At 48.0% G+C, this 17,666-nt stretch overlaps 2 protein-coding genes across 2 annotated transcripts; one reads left to right on the forward strand and one right to left on the reverse strand.

The window, feature by feature from the left end:
- Nucleotides 1-1,802: 1,802 nt before the first annotated feature.
- Nucleotides 1,803-2,718, reverse strand: FSUBG_6036 (uncharacterized protein; the record flags this gene model as incomplete). Its single annotated transcript, XM_036684195.1, has 2 exons — nucleotides 1,803-2,155; nucleotides 2,205-2,718. 2 exons carry the CDS (start codon nucleotides 2,716-2,718, stop codon nucleotides 1,803-1,805), a joined length of 867 nt encoding a protein of 288 aa, XP_036538399.1.
- Nucleotides 2,719-2,936: 218 nt separating this feature from the next.
- Nucleotides 2,937-3,857, forward strand: FSUBG_6037 (NAD(P)H azoreductase; the record flags this gene model as incomplete). Its single annotated transcript, XM_036684196.1, has 1 exon — nucleotides 2,937-3,857. One exon carries the CDS (start codon nucleotides 2,937-2,939, stop codon nucleotides 3,855-3,857), a length of 921 nt encoding a protein of 306 aa, XP_036538400.1.
- Nucleotides 3,858-17,666: the final 13,809 nt, after the last annotated feature.

Raw genomic sequence — 17,666 nt, forward strand, 5'->3', positions numbered from 1 at the left:
AATTGTATGAGAGTGGCTGGCGATTGATGATCTGAGGATGAGGACAAAAGACAGATTAGTTAGGAGAAGAGTCACGTATTTATACACGTCCTCGAGATTGACCGCCATCATCGAAGTCGATATCTTTCCATCGCAATGCCATGACACGTGCAAGACTGAGCCCTTCATGAGGTTCTTCTTGAACTTTCCACTTTTAGACGAACAGCTACCTGAATACCGCTCTAGGACAAACATCGCTCCATTTAATCACGGTCCGGCCGAGTACAAGCCTCTGAATCAAGAAGCTCTTGGCAGGGGACGTAGTTCCAAATGGTCTCGACTACCGGGGGCGGCAAGGATCCGGCATTGACGCTTGGCAGAAGCTTGTTCCTAAGCTTGTATTTTCGCTTATTTTTAACTATTATTATGTTGCTTGCGGCCGATGGCCCTATCATGACTGTTGTAAAGTCGGCCGCTTAGGTGGAGTTGTTTTGCGGCCGACCTGGCCCACTTGTTGTTCTGTCAGCAGCTTACTTAAGGGACTTTTGCCGACTTTCCACGCAGGGAGAGGTAAAAATATTTCGGATGATTATCCTAAGTGACGAAAAGACTTTTGTAAATTCAGTGTATACTAGTATATCTTGAGACGAGTTCATTTTGGCACCTTGTTTTCGTATCACAACCTGCGCCCAGGATCCTTGCTGGCTTCAAGCGATAAGAAGCTTATCAATACAAGATAAGATAGTGGAACGTAATGTTGTGGAATTGAAAGTAACATCGCGTTGTTTATTTAACTTGACTTTTGTTTTTCAGCCTCACAAGTTCGCCTCGGCATCGCCGTCCTTAATCAAGCCCCAGGTTCAGCGAAAGAATAGGGCCCGTTAACTCTTCTAATTTACTATCGCATCTATCTTACTACAGTTATTAGGCAAGGGCAATAGATACTTGTTACCACCCTATACCTAAATCTCAGGTATTAAAATAATCTTATTATAAATAATAGTCAGAAAGTGCTAATACTGTATAATAACATTATAGTAGGATCTATCTTCAGTTTTCTCTCTTTAACTGTAGTATCTATTTCTTATCAACTAATAAGGCCATGACGGCTGTTAACCCACTCTCCTATGGTAGATGAAAAATATTTCTAAACCTCAAAGCGAACAATATCTGCATAAAAACACCATCGATTCTTACCAGAACCTAGAAGCTTTCAAATATCAAACGTTATGACTCAATCCTTTCTTATCTTTAACCTGGCGACAATCTTTATCTTCGGAAAAATAGCGTCTATCCTTCGCTAAGACGCCATTCGCATTGATGACGAACGATACAGAGCGTTTATGAAAACAATAGCTGGGAATCAGTATCCCTGTGTTATACTCAGAGGAGCACGTTGCCAAACTGTAAAAAGATTATAAAGTAATCCCCTTCATAGCTAACCACCCTTTTGCCTCAGTCAGTCCCATCAAAGATGTCAGACATATCTTGCCAAAAGCATCGATGTCATCTTTCTGAGCATCGTGTATTATTGTCTCCAAGAAATTAGGTCTGTGATTCATTAGCTAGAAACACAACAAACAAGATTCAATATTGACTTACGCGCTGACATTTATCACAAAGTGCTTTTTATCTCGCCACGCCAGTGCAAAATCAACAGCATCTTGAGTGTTCCATAGATGCGCAGACATGGTGACAGACCGATTCACAGCAATGTTTTTATTCTGACCGCATCTATTACCCGACTCGCCTTTCATGAAGTAATACGTCAACATAAAGAAGTTTATCATGCCTAGGGTTCTTTTGGCTGATTCTTGGAAGATTCAATTTGTCCAGAAGGCTTGGGCTGCTGAGACGGGAAAGAGGGGTATGAGATCTGAGGATTGACTCGGTGAATCTGCTGCTTCGTCGATGGCGATGTGGGGAATGAGGGCGTTGGATGCTTCTTCGAGATGGGGCATGGTTGCTTCGTAGATGGCATAGGTTCGGGCGTCGTTGTCTAGTAGACGAAGTATTTGATATATGAAGAGCGCTTGTGCATATGCCAAAGTTTCCATTGAAGAAGCTGGTGGAGGACTGGCGAGGAGTTCCTGCACCCGGCTTTCCACGTTGTCGCGGATGACTCTGGCGTTGAGATGATTCTTTGCTGCATGGAGTGCAGCAGAAGATACCGCATCTATCCTCAAGTGTTAAGCTTACGCTATTGATACACAGAATGAACTCACGTTGCATAGACTTTGGCATCCCATCATCGTATAGATGCGCATGACACCAAGGCGTTTGATTCTCCGAAACCATTTGTGACGGACCCTTCAGGATTGCATCCAGAGGATACTGGAGCCTTGATGTGATTGCTCTAGTGACCTGGGGAATAGTAGCAAGCTGAGACCGATTCAGCGCATTTTGAGCTGTTGTTGAAAGCCCTGGCGTAGACCAATTGGAAGCATCGCACTCCAACGAACCTTGGAACAACTGGTCTGTAAAATTGTCCGTTGTTTCCAAAATCGAATCAAGTATTCCAAAACATGATGGCGTAAGTGAGCCCTCAATCTCAGATACTGGGATCGCAGGCTGTATGTCGCTGGTGCTCTCGCGCAATGGAGGCGCATAAGGATAGTGGCAGTGGATATTGCGCTGAGAACAGCGCTGACACGTGGGACGCGCTAGATCGCATCTCCGGCGCGCTTTCTTGCAGGCCTGACAGGACTTCCGTCGCGCTGGCGGGTCGTTGCGTTCCATTGATGATGGGTGGGATGAAAATTTGGTGGTTGCGATGAAGTAAGATGGTGGAATTGCGCTGAGGGACCTGAGGGCAGCGGAACTCCGCTGATCGGCCCCACAGGAGCACGACGGAATAGCGCGAAGAGGAGGAGCTGTAAAGATATAAAAGAACTCAACTGCCAACAAGGAAAAACAATACTTTTATATCATTGTCCATCGAACATTCAATCATTACCATGTCTCTCCCAACTGTCTACGTCGTCGCCGCTACAGGCATCCAAGGCTCAGCAGTATGTCGCCACCTCCGCCAATCAAACTGGTCTGTCCGCGCTACAGTGCGAAACACCGAATCCCCCCAAGCGCAAGCCCTCGCTAAAATCGGTGTCGTCTTGAACCCTGGCGACTGGGATGACGAAGAGGCCCTCACTGCCGGCTTGACCAGCTGCAACAAGCTGTTCCTCGCTCTTGGGCCCAATTACAGCAATCTCGATGATGAGCGTGTTTGGGCTCAGAGAATCATCGCACTGGCTAAAAAGGCGGGCGTTGAAGATATTGTGTACTCGAGCTCGATTAGCGCTGATGCTCCTGAGAGGCGCACTCTTCTTCCTCCAGGTCACCTACTCTTCAAGAGCCTCTTTGTCAAGAATGTGATTGAAGGGCTCGTTCAACGTGCTGGATTCAGGCACTGGACCATTATCCGCCCAGGCTTCTTCATGTCCAATCTCCTCGCCCCAAAAGCTCGCATCTACAGCGACTTATTCGAGCATAACACCTGGTTAACCGCCCTAAAGCACGACACCAAGCTCAACCTCGTCGATCCACAAGATATCGCTAAGTTCACCTTTTCCGCCCTTAACGACCCTGGAAGATTTAATGGGGAGGGAATTGACCTTGTCAGCGAGAGGTTGACGGCCGTGCAGATGATGGCGATTCTGGTTGATGCAACTGGGCGAGATTTGAAGGCTGAGTTTTACACTGATGAGCAAGTGGCTCAGGCTATCGATTCCAATCCTTTCATCGGATCGCAGGTGTTCTTGAGAGATGGTGAGAAATGCGTTGACGCTGAGAGGGTCAAGACCTGGGGAATTGAGTTGGGTCGCTTCAAGGAGTTTTTGGTCCGCGAGAAAGATGCTGTGGCTGAGACCTTCGCCCTGTAGGGCAACCAACAGATCGGATACAAGTTCGGATGTCAGCGGTGAGACGTGGGAAGCAAAATTGTTAAATAGTATACAGTTTTAAGACTCTATGTAATAGAGATTTGATGATGGATATTACTCATGTAGCTCCTAGAATCATGATACCATCCTTCAGCGTATCGCGAATTGTGTCGGGTAACCTTCATCGTTGCTCTGGCATAAAACATCAAGACTGTAGCCCACAGACATTCAGCATTTCCATGACTTCGAGCGTGCTTAATGTTATTATCCTCTCAGCTCTAATTCTGTTGGTAGGTGGAATGAAAATACAATTATGCAATGCAGGGATGAGAAATTTCTCTTGGCACTTCTGAGTGGCTAGATAACGAGAGAGAACTACGGCGGGTGAGACATCGGCCGCTCCTTATTTTCATGCCTCAAGTAGTCGCCATAAATTATCTTCTTCATTTCTGTGTAACTCTCATCCCATCAGAAGCCGTATCACAATCCACGATGAAAATACACATTCTCTTTGCAGTTCTGCTAAAGGGCGTAGCTACCTCCCCGGAGAACGACGTTGCGCTTGTAGAAGCAGAGACATATTGTGTAACCTATCTCTCTACATACCTCGCTGCGATTCCGAGTAACAATGGGCCCTTTAGTTCCATCAATGGAGATGCCAATGTACCGGATACGGAAGATGGGGAGACCGGCAGGTTCCCCTTGGCTCCGTCAATTCGCCCGACATTCGGGAGAAACACTTCCATTGCGACTACAATCACAAGTACATCGAAATTATACCTCAGTATTCGAAAGAAGAAGCTAATGAAAATGAACAGACTCGATTCTGATACAGGTCAATGAAGAAACTTCTAAACTGGTAGAATTTGTGTCGAGGTCTTCGTCCGTGGATCTACCGCTATCAAGCGACGAAGCACTTACAAGTCCATCAGCCCTACAAACGCCCTTTTGCCAATCGACACTTGCAGTTCCCACAACAACCGTTATGGTCGAACCACGAGGGCAAACGGTGATCTTCTTTATCCAACTCCCCGACGACGATCGAAAGCGCAGCATCAATAGAAGAGAGGCCGGGTAGAGACTTCTGTAGTCACTTCATTGCTAGTTGTCTCTAGCGTTGTATTATCCACAGGCTCAGTTGGTGTCCTTTCAGAAAATGTTTCCAGGGTGGCTGAGGTTCTGGAAGGGTTATCTGAGATGGCAGTAGACTCGAAAAGCTCAGTTGACGATGATTCCTATAGTAATATGACGGAGGATGCCAAGGTTGTTCCATCTACCTCGAGTAACGTAGTAGACGCCACGTCTTCAATGCTGGACAGCGTTCCATAAGATGATTTGGGGCCGGGCTGTATTTTTGTCAATCCGAAAATGGAGGTGGGTGATTCCACAGCATCAGAGGAGAGGGTGGTAGCTTCTTGCTCTTCGACGCTGCTCTCTTGAGCTGTTGCCAGGGACGACGTGGAGCTATTGTCATCAACGCCAAGAAGTTTACCATTCTGGCATCAAGAAACTAATAGGAATTTAGTATTTAAAGACCTCCAAATAATGAGGTAGCGTGCCGTCATAAATACCAAGGGTGACTGGAGTACGTCCAGCTGGCGCAGACGTAAACGTGATATAACCCTGTACACCAGAGGTTTGACAAAAGCCTGCTTTTCTATTCAGCAACACATGATTCTGGAAGCTAAGCGATATCCTTCTAGTCGAAGCAAAGTCCTTGGTAGTGGTATCTGGCGGCGGAGTTCCTTGGCTATCCAGCTCTTGGAAGCCTTCACCCGAACAATAGATAGGATTCCCATTTTTGAAAATCTTATCTTCGGCGAGGTTGAAGCCACCGGCAAAAGTACAGGTATTGTCGCTACGGTCACTTACAAACCCTCGTTGAGGAAACAACTGTCCAGACCACTAAGGCTCCAGATATTTCAACTACGACAGTCGACGCTTGTGTAGCAGATATTACCTCAGCGGGAGGCTCGCCTCCTCTGCAAGATCGTATCAATGACCGTGAAGATTTCAACGTGGTTACAGTTAGCCCGTACAGTGTGTAAGTTCATCGAGACACCAGGGTCATTAATATCAATCAGCTAACACGGTAAGGTACTGTGACAACGGTTAAAAAGCGATGGGAGTATCGCATCCCTACCGGCTGGCCCACTGCAAGACCTACAAAGAGATAGCTCATCCGCCGTCAAGATCCCGATGCGACTACTATCTTTCCCATCGAGACGCCTGTTTATGCTACGTATTGCGACTCAGCTGAGGACTATCACGATGCTTGCTCTAGCGCTAGTGTTACTGCTATAATGACAGCTCTGCCGATACCTACTAAAACGAGGACAGATGAAAAACTTGCGTGTCGTGCTGTGTGGATGGTGAAGAGGGCTGGTGAAGGATGATTGGGAAGTCAACCACATGCTGGGATGGAGATACTTTTGAGGGCCTATATTTCCTGTTAAACATGAAATCCGTGATCACAGTCTGAGTATTTGTTTTTGAAAGAGACTACTGGCGAGAAGCGTCGCCGCTTTTGCTGAGGGTAGCTCAGGCTCGCCTCGGATGCGGCTCAGTCAGTCCTCACCCCAGCTCAGGTGTCTCCACCTAAAGAACCAAAAGTACCTTCCACGCAAGTATGTGTATACGAAACCATAACCCCACAACTCCAGTCAAGCGCCTCATCATTGACCTGGAGGTCCCAGCGGAGGAGTCCGGGAGAGTCTCATCGCATCTAGCATGTGGGAGAGCTGCCTTGCCGAGAATTTCTACTACTCAAACTGATGTTATATTCGGTCTAACTTCGATATGTATATGCTGCCAAGTCTACTAGTATTAGAATAGATACTCAAAACCAGTTCTTAATAATCTGTGTTGGTGATACTGCGGCAGGATCTGGCCTGGGAGGCTTATCTTGCAGGGCAACACTTTTGAGAATGACTAATTGGAAGACATCACTCACAGAAATCCTTACTTCGTTCTTGGGCCATTAAACTACGTACCTCAAATGTGCCTGCGTTATTAGGTCTCGTGGCACCGTCATGGAAGGGGTTGAGGTTTGAGACAATATGTGCATCAACCCTTTGCCTGATTGCTCATCTCCCGCGAACCCAGTATCAGCAACATCGGCCTGAGGTATCTTGCGCAAAACCTCTGCAGTGGGTGTTTTATAGTTTCTTCATTGCCATCCAGTTGTCAAGGCTTCGACCATGTCTCAATGTTCAAACCGATCATGGTGATTGTACGACAAATGCCACCAAATAGCTCTAAAATGTTGCCATGAGCGGCATAATTAGACACTTTCTCCATCGGCGTGGCGATAGAAGGAGACAAGATTGGGTGAAGACGATAGGTCCCTAGGAGACGGAGCACCTGCGGACAATTACGTCCTGTAGAGCAAGATGAAAGTTCAAACATCAGGTGTAGCAGAAATATATCGAACCAAGCCGCCGCGGAAGAGCGAGACTTTGCCCAGTTGCTTGTCCCGGCGTCTTATCCTGGTTCTTCCTTGCCTCAACCCGTCATTCTACCCTCTTCACCAAGCATCCTCCTCCATGATGAAGTGCCTTGCCCTTGTGTTCCTAGCCGCAGCTTAGGTGTCTGCTCAAGGAACGTGGCCCCCTTCATGCCAGGATGTCGAAGCCATTAACAAGTCTACATGAATCGTCTCAAGCCTCCTCCGTGTCTCTATACAATTCCGATCTCCTGTAGCCCCGTCTTCCCGTCCTCCGGCCAAGCCTGGCCCGCCATGACTCCTGACAAAAGCACCGATTGGCTAAGACGTGTAGCTATCTGTTCCTAGCTGTGGCCGGAGCGCGATCGGAAAGTCACAGCTGGATAAGATGGCTATGGAATCGCCAACTTGGACACTTTGACCCAGAGCAACCATTCAGTTTCGAGTGGTAAATAACCTCCTACTAGAAGGTGCCGGCGAATGAATAGTCGGAGAGGAATAGCTTTCTGCTCGAGTGTTGTGTAAGACCTCTTTCCTGATTAAGGTGGAGCGAGGTCAGAAGCCGGGTCATAATGGTCAGTTTGCTGCTTGCAGTCGAGGCTGCCCTCGCAAGATTAAGACCAAAGGCCAGGTAAGGTGATCGGCCAGGGCGGCTGCTAACATTACAAAATAACTATCCGTTCCACAATCGCATCTTCAAACCACTGAATCCTCTCCTCGTCCAGTCCAAACACACCCAGGCGCCGGAATGTCCCATCTGTTTGACGCAATAGAGCTAAACCATCTGTATCGGTAACCCTCAAACACCAAGTCGACATCGGCTGATCGATGACCATGCTCGGGTCAACCACGTCTATCTCGCAGTACCCCAACTTCAGCTCAAAAGCTCTCTCCGAGGGGTCCAATAGCCTGTCGTCTTCGAAAAGATAGATGACGACCGATTTTGCATCATGATGCCAACGGCACGCCATTCGCCAGCCCTCTTTCAAAGGTCCCCTTATCGTGAGGCGCCCGTCACAGACCTCTCCATACCCGTTAAGACCCTTGGGGCTTAGGACAACATCCTCAACCACGCAGTGAGCGTGGGCATCTTGACCCCACCAGCCGCTCTGGTCTCCGAAGCACACAATTCGCCCCTCTAGCGAAGCCCAGGACCAAGATGGCGCCCGGTACGCGGGCGTGCGTTGAGCCTGCTCACCTACACCCCATAGGAGACACCATGGCAAGTCTGCCTTCCACATCCCGATGAGGTAGGTATCATCTGGCCTTGTCTTTTGAACATGCTGGGCGATACCGGAGAGAGCAGGCAACTTGTCTGTTGAGAACGACAAGGTGCGCTCTGTAAAGGCGTTGACGATGAACTCCCATGTCAACACAGCGTCAGATCGATGACGTAGGAGCTCTGGTATTGGCTTTGGGATGGGGTTATACCGCTGAGGCTTACGAATGGGCCTTGGGAGCCCTAGGAAGTGTTCCTGTTCCTGTAGTAGAGCTCCGTTCTCGGTCTTGTACCCGGATCTACATTCCCAGGTGATCTGCTGTCTCCCGAAAGACAAAAGCCGACGACTCAAAAGCCCCTCCTGGAGCGTCCAGCCGCGCTTGTCCAGGGGTTCATTGGGCACACGTCCGAACATGCCATCATGGCGAAGGAAGACAGTTCCGACTGATCCATCAGGAGCAGTAAACTTTAGCGGCACAGGGGCCATGCGGGACGTTTCCCTGGGACCCAGTATCCCCGAGTCACTGTGAGTGCCCCCGGATGCCGAGATCGTCACTTCGCTGTTGTGGTAGATGGATCCCATCCTCGCCGACTCGAGCTGCCAGTCCTCCGCAGAGTCCTGGATTATACATTGAGAGTCAACCCATAGGAACCGGAGGCCAAGCGCCCGGGTAATCTCCATGGCATCCTTGATGGTTTTTCCTAGACTATCAACATCGATGTCCTTCTTTTTGGCATGGATATTGGCGGTTGTCAGTCTACCCGACTGTGGACCTCCCCAGCAATAGCTCAATGCGGCATATCGAATATCGCCAGACTGAACTCCCAGGGACGGAATATAAAGGAAAGCACGGTCCCCAGAGCCTTGTGCTACATCAATAACGCGTGCTGGAAGCAGTGTGGCGTCGAGGGAGGAGCAGGAAGGATGCTCGCGGCGACATTCGTCGAGCCATCTTTTGGCTCGACTCAGAGCTGCCATCGTAATGGGACCATTCTGAACAGCCCTTCCAGGAAAGTAACGGTTTGCAGGTGCCTCTGACTATATGATGAGCAGGAGGTAGAATCAGACCGATCTATCAGACCTTACCGGATGCAATAAAACTCCCGATGAAGCCCAGACACGAACTCGTGCCATTCGCGCCACTTTCACTCACGACCCCGTATTGGGACGTCCATGAAATATTGGTCTCCAAATCCAACGATGTCAACTGGTGCCAGACCTGGATCTTGTCATGTGTTCGTTGATCAGAACGCAGCTTGTCCTTGTACCTAGCTTCATTGAAAGAGTGGCTCTCTCGGTGTGATTCTGCTATAACGCGACACAGCGCACAGCCCGCTTTTGCAGAGTCGTCGAGGTCCTTGTCGTCGGCATATTCACGTATGAGGACTTTCCAGTGCGACTCGGTTGGGAGTCTCAGGTTAATTTGGGCACACAGCTTACACAAGGTGTCGTCGATCGTTAGATTCATGGTATGAACGAGACTAAATGGCATCTTTTCGGAATCGTATTTACCGATGCCACTATGAAGTAAGGCAGCGAGCCTGACGTTGCTGCCCAATGTCCAGCAGGTGGCGGTGTCGGAGTAATCCAATTGGCAGAAGCAGAGCGGGTCTTCTTGACTAAGCCGTTGGGGCTTCTTGGACCTCAGGGGAGACTGATTCTGGGGTTTTCTGTAGCTCTGGGTAGACCAGGAAGTCGCCGAGAATGCGGCTAAAGCTCCAGGACATGCCGTCCGTCCAGCACTTGATGCCCGACTGATTATTGTAGATGAACAAATTCCCGCCCCGGATTAACTTCTGTTCCTGCAGCTCCCCTTTTAAGGTCGTTGTAGAAAGCCGTGTTGTTCGCCTGACAGGTAGGCTTCGAAGGCGATCAGGGCATCGCGTGTCGTGTCGATGTGTACCCTTTCGAAGATGGCAACCAACGTGCCGCTCATTTTGAAGATGATCGAAAGAGTAGAGGAGTTGTCTAGAGGATGTGGTAAGAAGCAGGGCAGCTGTATAAAGAAGAAGTTGAGAAGAAGGCGGAATAGTTATCTCGAGAGAAAATTAGCTGTGTTGGCTATCTTAGTACTAGGAGTATTGTTGGGAATGAACTTAGGACATGAATTTAGAGGTAGTAAAGAATGGAATTGAGAAGTCTATTTATAATTCTAAAGTAAGTATTTTAATAAAAGCGCTTTAATAAGTATAATTAGCTTTAACCTTTTACTTTAATAATTATTTTTATAGTTAGTTTCTATAATATAGTTTTTTATTTTACTATAAAGCTTTAAGTAAATTATTATAATCATTAATAAATCTTTTTTTTATAAAAGAAAAACTGCCAACTGTCAGTGCAATGCTTGTCTTACCTGTGCCAGCCATTCCTTCGAGCCATAGTATGATTTCACTTTGGGGCTCCTCTGTCCACTCTTGAATCGTCTGAAGTATATGACGCTGAGTGCCTGGTAAGCAAGGGCCTTCCACTCTTGAACGTCTGTATGAGTCGAAGCTAGCGTTCCCAGTGACCTGTAGGGATTGCAAGAGTAGCCTCCGGTCGAAATACTATCATTTGAGGCGCGTGGTTAGGTTAGGTCCACAGTGGTAAAATACGAGAACCTACAGTCTGCATAGCCTCCAGTCTCTCGACATGGTCCTGGACATTCTTGACTACCTTCTAGGTCCCCAAGGTTGCAGCATTGACTTGAGCAGTGACATCCTTGTCAATACGATTGCTAATCGCCTCAATGTCTGACCATGAGTGCTTCCAGTTATCGGCACTGAGGGCATTTCTGAAAGTACGATGTGCTTTGTTCCGTTTCCCGTACTGAAGAATAAACCGAGCTTCATAGACATATATCTTGCTATACACGCTAACAAGCTCATCTCTGACATGAGAAAGCAGCTCTTGTGAAGCGTCCGATTCATTTCAGGCGAGTCAGTAACACGATAGAGTAATTATGATTCTGGAAGTCAAGTTATACCTGGGCGGTGCTAGTTGTTATGCAAAGTCCTGTTCACGAAACGCTTGATATCGAGCCATAAGAAAAATGATCATGGTGAGGCCAGTAGCCGCATCATTGTCTTGCGGGAAGATATTTTCTAATATCTTACGAAGAGATTGATTAGACGGATGACAGTCTCGGAGCAAAGGTGACTCTTACCGGCAAAATAGTCATCACGCCAGCTAAAGCTAAAGCAGCAGAGGGCTTGGCTGCAACAGCTCCAGTGATTATGGGCTTCAACGTGTTGATAACTTGAACAGCCTTGAGAACGCTCTCCCGAACAACGATGGATCGAGCTCGGATTTCGAAGGATAGATGAGCATCTGAGACATTTTTGAGCCTCTCTTCTGCATTCTTTTGGATCGCCTTTAGCTGACTATTATCATTAGTGGCCTCGGACGGATCATTCGATGCTTTGACGTCATCTGCTAGGGGAATATAGCATTAGACTTGTATCAGACGCAGAAGCGTATCGTAAGTAAGTGCATACCAGCCTCCAAGCCTCCTTCTTCGCTCTCCAGAAATGTCTCCAGCTTTTGCAGAAGCTCTGAATGTTCTGCGTTGACGTTCTCGTAGGCCTCTATCCAGACGTTGGCTCAACTGGATACATCGATATTCTCGGCCGTGGAAGGGTTCGTAGGATTTATGTTCGTATCACTAGATGCTTCTCCTGGGTCTGCTGCTACTACGACTCGGTCTTCTTCTCGAGATATTCGAATATCCGACTATTGAGGGTCTGCTTTAATTCGACCAGGCACTTGGCCTTTAGCTGCCTATTCGGCGTGAACATGGTTAGCGACCAAAACGACCATCGATCGTATGGAAAATATGCCCGTGACTCGGACTGATCAGATTTGGATCGGAATTTCCCAAGGAATTTCCCAAGACCCTCTTGGAAACTGTCCTCCAGTTGTCTAAGCTCTCTCGGCATCGCGCCAGACCAGTACTTCTTGATGCTTTCCAATACCTGACCTTGGTGATGTTCGTGACTGCCGCGTGAAGGAGGAAACAATGAGCGAAGTTTGGAGCAAAACCCCGCTCGACGCATCCTGATCCAGCTGGGACAAACACTCGAATCAGGCTCCGGAGGTGCCAAGATTGTGACATATTTTTAAGGCATCCATGCAGGATACCCAACGAAGTAATTAATCCCACTGGATATTTGCGCTCCATGTGATTTTGAGGCCAGCCCGAAATGTCAGCGTTTTCTCTCGCACAAAACAGGAGAATAGGCTTCTATTTTCTTGAATTCTTTAGACAGCCCAGGCAAACAATTCAGCACATATGATTCATTGAGGGTCTATCTGAAACACCAGACTTGCACGATATGTGTAATAACGTAGTTAAGTGATTCTTATGACGATATAGAAAGGTTGGAATCGAGATTACGGTATAATGTCTAAGTTGTTAGCTAGATGTGTTATTTGCAGCTGGGAATTGTGGCTAAGAGCTTGAATCAGCAAAAAGAACTTAGGAATCCAGATTTAGACAGTTTAGGATAGCGACGTTACGGGTTATAAGAAGACTTCTGACATTAGACTGAGGTATCAAAGATACTTGGTCAAAGATCTTCTAAATTTATACCGAGTTTGCCTAAATTTTCCTAAGGCTTTTTGCCACTTAGGGTCAAGGTCCTAAGCTTTATTACACCCCCCTGCGGCATCAAGTATGGGTCCCTCTCAAGGGAAAAGACATATTGATAAATATCACATATACAGGAATTAAATGGCTAGTCTCACAGCAGGAGCTCGCTCAATCTTCGGTCCAGCCACAAATGTACTCGTCACCCATCACAGGAGCCGAGTTAAACCAACATTTGGTGTACTGAATCGGGTTGTTGATATCCATATCATCATGATCAGGAACAGTAGCATCCTTGATATCGCACTCCTCAGGAACGGTACCAGTGGCGGAGACGCAACGCTTCGGGTTACCGATTCTATACTTTACGCAATCGTAGTTGTTCTTCAGAGCCGCTTCGTAGTCGAATACGTAACCTTTGAATGTCTTGAGATCGTCCCCTTGGAAATTGCTTACTCCACCGATACTTCCGGGGCCGTTGTACTTGGAGCCGAAGCAAATACAGCGCTATAGTGAATCTTAGAATGTTTGAATGCGGGTTAGGGACGGTAATGGGAGATCTTACCTTTTCGTGCCAGAGGCAGCCTTCCATGTGGTCTTGGCAAATCTGCTCAGACATGTCTTGGCGTGTTGGGGTCGAACCGACACCATCGTGATGCTTTCAGATTGTCAGCAATATCTCAGGAATAGAAGATGTGTTATTATAGTAACCTTTGTACACTGAGTGTCTTCCTAAAAATTACAAAGTCCAGATTAGTATCTATCAACACTTCATCAATGGGTATTTGGGATATTAACTTACATCGCTGACCATGAGGAAGTAGTCGGCCTTGTTCCTAGACTTCATAGCCTTGACAACCGCAAACTCATCCTATCATTTTCCATCAGTGAACCATAGAGACAAGAGACTTGATAGGTGGCGGGGACATACCCATTTCTTTCGGACTTGCTCGAGATAGTGGTCTATCACCGGACTCGTGATATCCTTGCTCAACCAGTCACCATCCTTGAAGAAGTCATGGACATACTCGGTCATTTGCTTATTCCTCCATCCTATCGGTAACGAACCATTGCAAATGAATGGAACCCAAGTATGAGTAGAGTTCACAACCTTTCGAAACATGTCGCCGTATGCCATCTCAAGCTCTTCGTTGAGCGTTTCAGGCGACACGGTCGTTTCCCAGCTCGAGCCAGCTGACATTGAGGCAAAGATACCAGCAAAGGATGTCATGGTACCAGTGAAGAGCGCCTTCTCCGCTCCAAAGCCGGCAAGTGAGGTCAAGATACCCACTAACATGTTAAGGAAGTCGCCATTGTCTTGATGTGGTGGAGTGCCGTATTCTTTCACGATCTCCTTGAATGTCCGTGGACAGCTGGACGATAGAATTCTCTATACTGTCCATCCAAAGTGTCTTGAAAGCGTTGAAGAGGTTGGCGATTTGGAAGTGCATGTAGAAGCCTTGGGGGGGCATGTAGTCTGAGCAATTCTTACCCGCGGGCAGACCACAACTGTCAGAGCTCAGCTTGTTGCAGTCAAAGGTCGAGCCACCTGGCTGGTCCATGACTTGCATGAAGAAGTGGTCGGACCATGCCTCTGCCCCGTTCTTGTGAATCCATTTGCCCCACCAGTCTGCTGAGCCACTGTCTTTCCACGTCTTGTGCATCACGTCGGTGCTGTTGGTCTGGTACTTGTAGCCGCAGACCTCGCCGCTGTGATCTTCGCCTTTACCGTGGAGGTCGATGATCGGGATGTCATCGCCTACGGAGCCGCCGCCTGTTTTTGGCAGGCCCGGGTCCGTTGAAGTGTATTAGTATACACGGCGGTATAGCTAAGATAGCTGCAAGGAGTGCTTACTTGTTGGGGGGCTGTCATCTCCACCAGTTGAGCTACAACGGTTCCAGTATGTCCATGCCTGAAGGGATTGTCAGCTAAAGAACATCCGCAATCCAAGCAAAGCAAATACCTTGTTCGTTTGAGGATTAACCTTGACTAGATCCGCTCGACCTTTCCCGCCCTGGTTTGTAAAGTGCTGACAACAACAATTAGCAATCCATCAAAGCCATGTAGTAGAGTGACCATTCTTACCATGTTCTCGCCTCGGTCAATAGGATTATAAAGCATGCCACGGTTGGTCCAAGAAAACGAGCTACCGCCTTGAGCTTTATGACCGTTGTTGGTAAAGACATCAACAGCAACAGTGTACTTGTCAACATGAAGAAGATCGGTTCTTCCAGACGCCTCGACATCTGCGAAACGGATATTGGCTCGATCCCTATTGAAGCGTTATTATATGTATATGACTGTGATTAGTGTTGCAACTTACCATCCTTCTGAGAACTTGATCTGGCCAACGTTTTCCAAGCCACTGGCCTTGTTGAGCCAACCAGTGATACGGCCGTTCTTCTCAATGCACAGCGCATCAGCTCGTCCATCGCCGCTAAGAAACTCGTTAGTGCCCGATTTGAAGGGCCAGGAAAGGCGTTTAGAAGGTTCAAGGCCGACTTACTCGATGTCATGGAATCTCATTCCCAGGTCAAAGATGCCAACACCCCAGCCTTGGTTGCAGTCCGTCGCAACAGGGGTACCGCTATCAAAGGAAATGCGATCAGCTCCCTTATCATACTGGTTCTTGTACACCGTCAAATGCCCAGTGGCCTTGTTCTGCACAATGACGTCGCATCTTCCGTCACTAGTCCAGTCAGCTAGATGAATACCATTTCGCGGCCCAGGAACCGTCAGTTCAATCTTGGTGCTATGTCCCCACGCTGGCGGTGAGTGGATGTTCGCATTGATCTCAGCAGCGTGGCCGTCTTGGTAGATCCAGACATAATCATCGCTGCCAGTTCCACGCATGTCGCAGTAATAGTTACCGTGCGCCTTGAGCTTGGTTCCACCGGCGCCTTGGTTCTGCCAGACCACTACGTCGAAGTGGTCTTTTTCTTCTTTCAGGAAGATATAGTCCAGGCGGTTCAAGCCGTAAATGCGTCCGAACTTGATGCTGTCTTGGATACCTGATACGGCTTGGCCGGCACGGGCTTGGCCCGCGGATCTCCATTGCGGTACCTATCTTCGTGAGCAAGGGGATCCTATCCCTCGACTATAATTAAGACTTACTATTCCGTTGCCACTGCCTCTGTTGTTGATCCATGTACTGACTTGACCGTGATCGCCGATGTACATAACGTCGCTCCGGAAACTGCATATGGGTATGAGTATATCTCTTGCTAGTAATAGAAGATGCATATCGTGTGTACTTACTCTCCGTTGAGGTCGGCTACCAGTCAGGTTAGCTACTAGACAAGAAAGAAAAGCAAGATATGACATACCAAGGATTATACCGGCCTTGTCTGGTTGGGCAGTGTTGAAAACAGTTCCACGAATGCCATTGGCCGTGCTGAACCCTTGCCACTGAGGCTTATCACCCCAGCCACCATTCCGAGAGCACCTAATACTGTCAGACCAGGCTCATCATCCTCAGGGTGGACGTACGCTATCTCTCCAGCAGACTTGACTAGGCAAAAGTCTGCTCTGCCATCGCCATCAATATCTGATATCCGTGTTAGTGTAGCTGTTTCAAAAGGCGAGGGTTGATACTAACTCATCTGCAATGCGAACATCAGTGGCTTTCAGTCCATCGAAACCACCAATGACTTGACCGATGCTCTCAAAATTGGGAGGGTTTCCGCCGCGATTCAGCGAGACCCATACAGCGTTCTCCTTTATACAGAAGAAATCGTCCAAGCCATCGTTGTTCTAGTCGAATGGTTAGCCCAATTCAATGTGCGATGGTGATCACTTACAAAATCGGCGAATGCGTAGCCTGATGAAATCACAATCAGTGGTGCTCAAAGTGAGGGAACCGGGAAGTACTCACGTGGACCCAAGTCACAGTCCATGTCAACGCTGAACTGAACTGACTTGTCGAACTTGCCTCCTCCCAAGTTCTGGCGGAACCAGTATGCGTTCTTGTCCTTGGTGTCATGGTACACACGGATCCAATCATCAAGAGAAGCCGTTCGTTCCGCATTCGGGTCACCTTTGACAATATTCGCAAAGAAAATATGCCAAGGGATCGCATCAGTAATAGACTTTGGATCACTTCCCTTGTCAATCCTGGCGCTCTCGATAACACCCTTCGAAGTACTCTTATGAGCGTAATTACCATCGTCGTGACCACTACCCATCTGAGATTGACCAGGCAAGCCAGCATTACCAGCGACCTTCTTACACTGGTTGCTCGACCCACCAGATGCATCGTCGAGATTATCAACCTTTGCGGGCGGCTGGATCTGGTCTTCTATCTTGCTGATGGCATCCCACCAGACACCCGCAAACATCTTATACCCGTCGTCGGTGGGATGATCTTTGTCAGGGCCAATGTCATCCATGGACATGACGCTTCGTACGTCGGCGAGGGCGATGCGTGCTCCTTTGTATCCTGCTGCGACCTTTCGGATTTGCTTGCTGATGTCGTCGGAGCAGGAGTTTCTGGATGAGTCCTTGTTTAGGAGGAGGGTTGATAGAACAACTGTCACGCCGGGGACATTGTCGAAGATGTCATCGACTAGACTTTTTG

The sequence above is a fragment of the Fusarium subglutinans genome (genome assembly GCF_013396075.1).
Source record: "Fusarium subglutinans strain NRRL 66333 chromosome Unknown NRRL66333_c0000061, whole genome shotgun sequence".
In the NCBI taxonomy this organism is placed as follows: domain Eukaryota; kingdom Fungi; phylum Ascomycota; class Sordariomycetes; order Hypocreales; family Nectriaceae; genus Fusarium; species Fusarium subglutinans.